Below are 10,951 nucleotides of genomic sequence, written 5' to 3'. Positions count from 1 at the left end.
GCGAATTGTTTTTCTTTATGCTTTGGTTAGAAGAATGATTTAAATTTCTTAAAATTAGTCAAAAAATATGCAATCATGCATTTGAAATAGAAATATGCTTTAATGGACGAAACATGCGAAATATGCATGCAATATAAAAATAAAAAAACAACGATATAAAGAAAATTAGAATGCCAGTGGAGCGCACTCCACCGCGTGAACGGAGTATACCGCTATCTACCGTGTAAACAACAAAATCAAATCAGTGCTCAACTTACCCTGATAATAATGTACATGTAGAAACAAGAGAAACTATGGTTAAAATAAGAGATACAACAATACCGCTATCGTGGAGTGATCAATGCAAAACACCAACAGCTAATCATCATCAATTGGAGAGTCCGGCAATAAAGACTGCTTTGGCGCCCTACAACTATCCGCAAGAAACAGCAGTAACATCATGCACGACAGAAACTGGTACTCACTACTCCATTGTCACCACATCAGCAGCAGCTCTAAGTTCAACAACAACTTCATCCACTTCTCCTGAACCAATCCATACACCTTCAACTCTCATTCAAACCGCAACACGTAGTGCTGAATGTAGCGCACCATCTACACTGATCGCATCGTCATCACCAGTAACGCACAATACAAAATGCAAATACAAAACGAAAAAAAAAGACTTTGTGCAATCACATTTAAAGAGAAACCGCGATAAGCAATCGCCAAACAAACTCGAACTCGAAAATAATAACAAAAACCAAAAGAATAAAATGCAAAGCTCTACACAAACAACTCTACAAGAGTATTGGTTAGGCAATCCAACTTCATCAAATAGGTTCGATCTCTTGGATGTAGAACCAAATATCAATAAGCCAGAAAGCAACCCAATAGAAAAAGATCCAGGTACGCAGCGTGCACAAAAACCGCCACCAATATATGTAGGTACAAAATGTGGAAAATGTATGTACTCTAACAAATGCTTTAAATTCCATGTCAAATACTAAATTTGACATAAAAAAAAGAGGTTGTCTGTAAAGGCGGTTTACTGACGATAGTTTAACGTGATAACGTCATAAGAAAATACTGATTGAATGGTTGCATTTTTCAAAAGAAAATTTTAATTTTATTTGTTTGATAGATATTTTGTATGGATATAGAGAATGAGTTAACATTAACATAACATAATATACTTTAACATAACATAACATAACACAACATAACATAACACAACACAACACAACACAACACAACACAACACAACACAACACAACACAACACAACACAACACAACACAACACAACACAACACAACACAACACAACACAACACAACACAACACAACACAACACAACACAACACAACACAACACAACACAACACAACACAACACAACACAACACAACACAACACAACACAACACAACACAACACAACACAACACAACACAACACAACACAACACAACACAACACAACACAACACAACACAACACAACACAACACAACACAACACAACACAACACAACACAACACAACACAACACAACACAACACAACACAACACAACACAACACAACACAACACAACACAACACAACACAACACAACACAAAATAACATAACATAACATAGCATAACATAACATAACATAACATAACATAACATAACATAACATAACATAACATAACATAACATAGCATAACATAACATAGCATAACATAACATAACATAACATAACATAACATAACATAACATAACATAACATAACATAACATAACATAACATAACATAACATAACATAACATAACATAACATAACATAAGATAACATAACATAACATAACATAACATAACATAACATAACATAACATAACATAACATAACATAACATAACATAACATAACATAACATAACATAACATAACATAACATAAGATAACATAACATAACATAACATAACATAACATAACATAACATAACATAACATAACATAACATAACATAACATAACATAACATAACATAACATAACATAACATAACATAACATAACATAACATAACATAACATAACATAACATAACATAACATAACATAACATAACATAACATAACATAACATAACATAACATAACATAACATAACATAACATAACATAACATAACATAACATAACATAACATAACATAACATAACATAACATAACATAACATAACATAACATAACATAACATAACATAACATAACATAACATAACATAACATAACATAACATAACATAACATAACATAACATAACATAACATAACATAACATAACATAACATAACATAACATAACATAACATTACATTACATAACATAACATAACATAACATAACAACTTACCCCGTATTAAAGCACTTATCAACAGCTTTCATTTGATACCCATATTGTACATACACAACCAAAGGTTACCCGGGTCCGCGTTTTGACCTATATCTCGAGACCCCAGTCACGGAGCGGCATGAAAAATACTCTGTACTAAAGCATTCACCAACAGCTTTCATTTGATACCCATATTGTACATACACGTCCGAGGGTTACCCGGGTCCTCGTTTTGACCTATATCTTGAGACCCTATCTACCAATAGGTATTCAAACTATACGGAAATCATCTTCAATGCCTACTTAACAATGTGTGTAAGTTTGGTTTAATTCGGTTCAAAGACACGGCGGGTCCACGTTTTGGCATATATTTCGAGACCCTAGTCATCAATAGGTATGAAAATTACCGGTATTAAAGCACTTATCAACAGCTTTCATTTGATATCCATATTGTACAAACACATTCTAGGGTCCACGTTTTGGTCTCTATCTCGAGACCCTAGTCACGGAGCGGATGGAAATACTCTGAACTAAAGCATTCACCAACAGCTTCCATTTGATACCCATATTGTACATACACATCCGAAGGTTACCCGGGTCCTCGTTTTGACCTATATCTCGAGACCCTGTCTACCAATAGGTATCCAAACTATACGAAAACCATCTTCAATACCTCCTTAACAATGTGTGTAAGTTTGGTTTAATTCGGTGCCAAGACACGGCGGGTCCACGTTTTGGCATATATTTCCAGACCCTAGTCATCAATAGGTATGAAAATTACCCCGTATTAAAGCACTTATCAACAGCTTTCATTTGATACCCATATTGTACATACACAGCTAAAGGTTACCCTGGTCCACGTTTTGACCTATATCTCGAGACCCCAGTCACGGAGCGGCATGAAAAATACTCTGTACTAAAGCATTCACCAACAGCTTCAATTTGATATCCATATTGTACAAACACATTCTAGGGTCCACGTTTTGGTCTCTATCTGGAGTCCCTAGTCACGGAGCGGCATGAAAAATACTCTGGACTAAAGCATTCACCAACAGCTTCCATTTGATACCCATATTGTACATACACATCCGAAGGTTACCCGGGTCCACGTTTTGACCTATATCTCGAGCCCTATTTTCAAAATAAAATATAATCCATGTTACTCGTGGATGATGTAGCTTTCGAATGGTGAAAGAATTTTTAAAATCGGTCCAGTAGTTTTGAGCCTATTCATTCCAAACAAACAAAGTTTTCCTCTTTATAATATTAGTATAGACAACATATCTTATAAGGTATATGGTAAATATTAAAATACATTTTTTCCTTCATATATAATAAGAAAATTAATAATTATAACATTAAAACAACAGGTATTATTAACAAACTTGGTTTTATTTTAAATTCTTCAAGTGAATCAAATTAATAATAATCAATAAGAAGGCATATGCAAATACAAATACGTGAATTTATATATGTACATATGCGCATATACATACATATATACGCTCACTTAAGTAGGAGAGAGCAAGATGTCGAACGTTACCGTTCGTTTGCTTTGTTTGCTTTGTCGTTCGTTCCGCGCTTTCGCTTGCAGTTCATGCAATGCAATGAGCAAGGTAACGACAAATGAGCAAGGTAACACTAATGAGCAAGGTAACACTAAAGAGCAAGGTAACACTAATGAGCAAGGTAACACTAATGAGCAAGGTAACACTAAAGAGCAAGGTAACACTAATGAGCAAGGTAACTACATATGAGCAAGGTAACACTAAAGAGCAAGGTAACACTAATGAGCAAGGTAACACTAATGAGCAAGGTAACGACACATTTTTTCGTGCGTGCAGCCTGTTAAATCGAATTATAAGACGTTATCACGTCAAAAAATTAATAATAATAACATTAAAACAACAGGTATTATTAACAAACTTGGTTTTATTTTAACTTCTTCAAGTGAATCAAATTAATAATAATCAATAAGAAGGCATATGCAAATACAAATACGTGAATTTATACAATATATGTACATATGCGCATATACATACATATATACGCTCACTTAAGTAGGAGAGAGCAAGATGTCGAACGTTGCCGTTCGTTTGCTTTGCTTGCTTTGTCGTTCGTTCCGTGCTTTCGCTTGCAGTTCATTCAATGCAATGAGCAAGGCAACGACAAATGAGCAAGGTAACGGCAATGAGCAAGGTAACTACATATGAGCAAGGTAACACTAATGAGCAAGGTAACACTAATGAGCAAGGTAACACTAAAGAGCAAGGTAACACTAATGAGCAAGGTAACACTAAAGAGCAAGGTAACACTAAAGAGCAAGGTAACACTAATGAGCAAGGTAACTACATATGAGCAAGGTAACACTAATGAGCAAGGTAACACTAATGAGCAAGGTAACGACACATTTTTTCGTGCGTGCAGCCTGTTAAATCGAATTATAAGACGTTATCACGTCAAAAGTTCTTAGCCGAAACGTAATTAAAATACAACCGAAAGAAACAACACATTATACAAAAATAATAGACCTACTGAAACAAAAAACAAAAAAAATTTTATACATTTAGACCAAAAGAGCAACAAGGGTTTAGAGTATTTTTACGACAGATGCATCACTCGACTCCTATCGAAGACATAAAAAATGAACTTTTTGATCTAGGTCATGAAACAACAAATATTCACAACATACAAATTAAAAACGCTTCAGGAATAAAACAACCTCTGTCACTATTTTCAACTGAACTAAAATTAAACGAAAACAATAAAGACATATACAGTAGAACTCATCTACTCCACTGTAAAATTAGTTTTGAGCCACCGCGTCAAAAAAGAACAATTCCTCAATGTGCAAACTGTCAGAGATACGGGCATACAAAAAATTACTGTATGGTAGATCCAGTCCGCGTAAAATGTGCTGGCAAACACAAGACAAATATGTGTAAAATTAAGAACAAAGTGGAAACATACCAAATTAAATGTGCTCATTGTGGCAAAAACCATACAGCTAATTATAGAGGCTGTGAAATCTACAAAAAACTCCAAATACAAAGATATCCGACACTACGCAAAAAAGAAATTCACGCTGCACAAGAACAAAGCAATAATGATCATCAACAGAAAAACCTTGGCACATATACAAATCAAACCCTTATACCAGGCGTTTCTTATGCAAGTTAATTCCAATGATTAATTTTTATTTAAAAAAATAAAATATCTTCAGTCCGAAGATGTTGTTCTTCATTTGAACATTTTATTGAAACTGATCTTATTAATTAATTTTACAATAATGAAACTTAAGAGCTAAAGTGCAATTCAGCAATTTATTTTTTTATTTTTCTTATTTCATATTTTTCAAACAAATACTATCGTGGTTGAAGCATACAATCTTCACTTTGAGCGCAATTATAGTGAAAGTCGCTGGTATGAACCAGAATATATATGTTCCACGTGCTCCATATCACTAAAAAAGTGGAAATCTAGTCAGTGTTTTCAAGATCGTTTGCCATTTTCGAGCCCAATGGTTTGGCATCATCAAGTCATTCACAGACCAGAAGACTGCTACTTTTGCCAAACCAACCTCCAAGGTCAGCGCTTCAAAACACGTAACAGTATAAAGTATCCCGAAGTGCTAACTGCTACGAAACCATCTTTAAGAGAAAATGAAAACAAGCTAACTGAAGTAAAAAAAATAGCTGATTCAAGAAGCGGTGATAACAGTTCATCTAATAGTTCACATAATGATGAACCTTTTATCACAGCTGCGTTAGAATCAAAAGAGGGGCATTTTGTTTCGAATTCAGATATGAACGATTTAGTACGTGATCTAGAACTCTCATACAGACATGTTGAGGTTTTGGCATCACGATTAAAACAATGGAATCTTGTAGAAAATGATTTCAAAATAACATTAACAAGGAAAAACTCTGAGCGGACTATTTTCAATAACAATTTTGAAATTGATGGCGAATACCAAAACCTTGCTTATTGTAAAGATGTTGAAAAATTGTTTCAATGCTTTAACACGGAAGATCAATCGAAAAATTGGCGATTATTCATAGATGGATCGTGCAAAAGTGAGTATTTCATCGATTTTACGCTTTAAAAAAGAAAGATTTCTCTGTAAACATAAGTCCTGAATTTGGTGTATGCTTTTTGTCAGGTTTAAAAGCTGTGTTATTACACAACGACTACGAGTTGCCATCCGAGCCTTTGGCATATGCTACCGATATGAAAGAGACATACGAAACTTTGGCAAAGATCCTTATTCTCTTCTTTTCGGAATGCAAGGAGGTTACACCAAATATCCCTGTTATTTTTGTGAATGGGATAGTCGTGCAAGCAATCACTATGATCGAAAAGAGTGGCCATTGCGAAAGTTTTTCAAAATCGGAAAAAACAATGTTGTTAACATTCAATTAGTAAAAGCTGATAAAATCATATTACCGCCATTGCACTTGAAACTCGGCTACATGAAGCAGTTTGTGAAACGTCTAGATAAAGACAGTGAAGCTTTTTCACACTTAAAAACGACTTTCCCTAAGCTGAGTGATGCCAAAATTAAAGAAGATATTACATTTCAAATAAAATGAAAGTAGCAAGTAATCGTCTGAAATAAAAACAATTTTTTAATTATTAGAAAATTGATGTGCATATTCCATGGAAATATAACCTATTGTATTATTGTACAATATAAAAAATTTTCCGTTATTGTGCAGGGATATTCGTTGGACCGCAAATTCGCAAAATCATGAAGGATGGAAATTTCACTGAGAAACTGAATCCGGTGGAAAGAAGAGCATGGATGAGTTTCATTTCTCTTTGTGAAAACTTTTTGGGAAAAAAAAGAAGTGACAACTGCGTTGCAGTCGTGGATGAATTTTTACGGGCCTGCGGAGACATGGGATGTAGAATGTCCATCAAAATTCACTTTTTGCATTCACATTTAGACTTCTTTCCGGAGAACCTTGGAAAATTCAGCGATGAACAAGGGGAAAGGTTTCATCAAGAAATTGCGTCAATTGAAAAACGCTTCCTCGAAAAAAACAAAATACATATGTTGGCGGATTACTGTTGGTAGCTCAAACGCGAGACGAGCGATTCTTCGAAGGTCGGGTAAACATTTTTAGAAAAATTTAGGTATGTAAAATCAACAAAAAAATTTATATAAAAAACAGTATGATTGTTCTTTTTACTCCAAGTCAGAACAACTTCATCCCAATTTTCAAAGTTGACAAAAAAAGTACGACCAATACATTGTACACACTGCAATACACATGATGGCCCATATTTTCTATTAACGAAAAACTAGCGTAGTTTACGCAAATCCGATTATTGAAAGTAATACATTAATTTCTTCGTTAATAAATGCACTCAAAGAATATTAACAAACATCTTTAATTTTGTTGTAAAATTATGCAATAAAAAATTGTTAAAATTAAATGATAAAAAAAGCACTTTCTCCAGGTTTAATCAAATAAAATATTGAAAATCTGTGAAAAAATGACTGAGATATCCGTAGATTACCGCGCAAAGTCGGAAAAAAACGGTTTTTTTATAAATAAATAAAAATTGGAGGGTACAAAAAATATAAGAAAAATATTTTTATGCATTATTCGACCATATAAACAACCTACAGTGTGTAATTTGTCAGGTGTATTTCGTTTTTTTTTTGTAGCACAGTGTAATTTGATATTAACAATTGGCTCATTTCCCGTTCAGAATTTTGTTTTTTTCTTCCTTGAACATCCTTGTGTTTCACTGAATCAATGTGCTGTTTGCTTGAATTTTTTTTTTTGCAGAAACCAAACAATTGCAATGTGAACAAAATAAGACTGATTTGTCCGACTGAAAAACATTGGAAAATTGGTTTTTTCATATGCACAATAAATTCACCCGGCGTTTCTTTTCTATCTTTTGGCATCTTAACCCAATTTTCAATCAACCGATTACTTCAAATACATGCAATAACTCAGAAGAATATGATGTAACTTACTGCGTTTACTATACATTTCATACTAACACAAGTGACACATAGCACTTGTCGTTGTGCTCTCTTCACAAATCATAGTAACCAATAATTGCGCCAAGCTCATTTCGTGAAAATTTTTAAGTCTCATTTTTATAAACAAATTTGTCGCCTCATTGGAGAAAGCAAATAAAAAAATTTTGAAACAGATTCACGCATAAAATGTTATAGATCTGTTCTTTAAACGAAAGTTTAGCTGCGAATTGTTTTTCTTTATGCTTTGGTTAGAAGAATGATTTAAATTTCTTAAAATTAGTCAAAAAATATGCAATCATGCATTTGAAATAGAAATATGCTTTTATGGACGAAACATGCGAAATATGCATGCAATATAAAAATAAAAAAACAACGATATAAAGAAAATTAGAATGCCAGTGGAGCGCACTCCACCGCGTGAACGGAGTATACCGCTATCTACCGTGTAAACAACAAAATCAAATCAGTGCTCAACTTACTCTGATAATAATGTACATGTAGAAACAAGAGAAACTATGGTTAAAATAAGAGATACAACAATACCGCTATCGTGGAGTGATCAATGCAAAACACCAACAGCTAATCATCATCAATTGGAGAGTCCGGCAATAAAGACTGCTTTGGCGCCCTACAACTATCCGCAAGAAACAGCAGTAACATCTTGCACGACAGCAACTGGTACTCACTACTCCATTGTCGCCACATCAGCAGCAGCTCTAAGTTCAACAACAACTTCATCCACTTCTCCTGAACCAATCCATACACCTTCAACTCTCATTCAAACCGCAACACGTAGTGCTGAATGTAGCGCACCGTCTACACTGATCGGATCGTCATCACCAGTAACGCACAATACAAAATGCAAATACAAAACGAAAAAAAAAGACTTTGTGCAATCACATTTAAAGAGAAACCGCGATAAGCAATCGCCAAACAAACTCGAACTCGAAAATAATAACAAAAAACAAAAGAATAAAATGCAAAGCTCTACACAAACAACTCTACAAGAGTATTGGTTAGGCAATCCAGCTTCATCAAATAGGTTCGATCTCTTGGATGTAGAACCAAATATCAATAAGCCAGAAAGCAACCCAGTAGAAAAAGATCCAGGTACGCAGCGTGCACAAAAACCGCCACCAATATAGGTAGGTACAAAATGTGGAAAATGTATGTACTCTAACAAATGCTTTAAATTCTATGTCAAATACTAAATTTGACATAAAAGTTCTTAGCCGAAACGTAATTAAAATACAACCGAAAGAAACAACACATTATACAAAAATAATAGACCTACTAAAACAAAAAAAAAAAATTTTATACATTTAGACCAAAAGAGCAACAAGGGTTTAGAGTATTTTTACGACAGATGCATCACTCGACTCCTATCGAAGACATAAAAAATGAACTTTTTGATCTAGGTCATGAAACAACAAATATTCACAACATACAAATTAAAAACGCTTCAGGAATAAAACAACCTCTGTCACTATTTTCAACTGAACTAAAATTAAACGAAAACAATAAAGACATATACAGTAGAACTCATCTACTCCACTGTAAAATTAGTTTTGAGCCACCGCGTCAAAAAAGAACAATTCCTCAATGTGCAAACTGTCAGAGATACGGACATACAAAAAATTACTGTATGGTGGATCCAGTCCGCGTAAAATGTGCAGGCAAACACAAGACAAATATGTGTAAAATTAAGAACAAAGTGGAAACATACCAAATTAAATGTGCTCATTGTGGCAAAAACCATACAGCTAATTATAGAGGCTGTGAAATCTACAAAAAACTCCAAATACAAAGATATCCGACACTACGCAAAAAAGAAATTCACGCTGCACAAGAACAAAGCAATAATGATCATCAACAGAAAAACCTTGGCACAAATACAAATCAAACCCTTATACCAGGCGTTTCTTATGCAAGTTAATTCCAATGATTAATTTTTATTTAAAAAAATAAAATATCTTCAGTCCGAAGATGTTGTTCTTCATTTGAACATTTTATTGGAACTGATCTTATTAATTAATTTTACAATAATGAAACTTAAGAGCTAAAGTGCAATTCAGCAATTTATTTTTTTATTTTTCTTATTTCATATTTTTCAAACAAATACTATCGTGGTTGAAGCATACAATCTTCACATTGAGCGCAATTATAGTGAAAGTCGCTGGATTGAACCAGAATATATATGTTCCACGTGCTCCATATCACTAAAAAAGTGGAAATCTAGTCATTGTTTTCAAGATCGTTTGCCATTTTCGAGCCCAATGGTTTGGCATCATCAAGTCATTCACAGACCAGAAGACTGCTACTTTTGCCAAACCAACCTCCAAGGTCAGCGCTTCAAAACACGTAACAGTATAAAGTATCCCGAAGTGCTAACTGCTACGAAACCATCTTTAAGAGAAAATGAAAACAAGCTAACTGAAGTAAAAAAATAGCTGATTCAAGAAGCGGTGATAACAGTTCATCTAATAGTTCACATAGTGATGAACCTTTTATCACAGCTGCGTTAGAATCAAAAGAGGGGCATTTTGTTTCGAATTCAGATATGAACGATTTAGTACGTGATCTAGAACTCTCATACAGACATGCTGAGGTTTTGG

The 10,951-nt window shown here is 33.9% G+C and overlaps 1 protein-coding gene across 1 annotated transcript; it reads left to right on the top strand.

The window, feature by feature from the left end:
• Positions 1-293: 293 nt before the first annotated feature.
• On the top strand, positions 294-9,481 carry LOC128870112 (mucin-2-like). The gene is made up of 4 exons (XM_054112717.1): positions 294-620; positions 687-923; positions 8,804-9,178; positions 9,245-9,481. Exons 1-4 carry the CDS (start codon positions 294-296, stop codon positions 9,479-9,481), a joined length of 1,176 nt encoding a protein of 391 aa, XP_053968692.1.
• Positions 9,482-10,951: the final 1,470 nt, after the last annotated feature.

This window comes from Anastrepha ludens, chromosome X (genome assembly GCF_028408465.1).
Source record: "Anastrepha ludens isolate Willacy chromosome X, idAnaLude1.1, whole genome shotgun sequence".
Classification (NCBI taxonomy): Eukaryota; Metazoa; Arthropoda; class Insecta; order Diptera; family Tephritidae; genus Anastrepha; species Anastrepha ludens.
The sequence above is the reverse complement of the archived record's forward strand: the minus strand, read 5'-3'. Positions and strand labels throughout refer to the sequence as shown.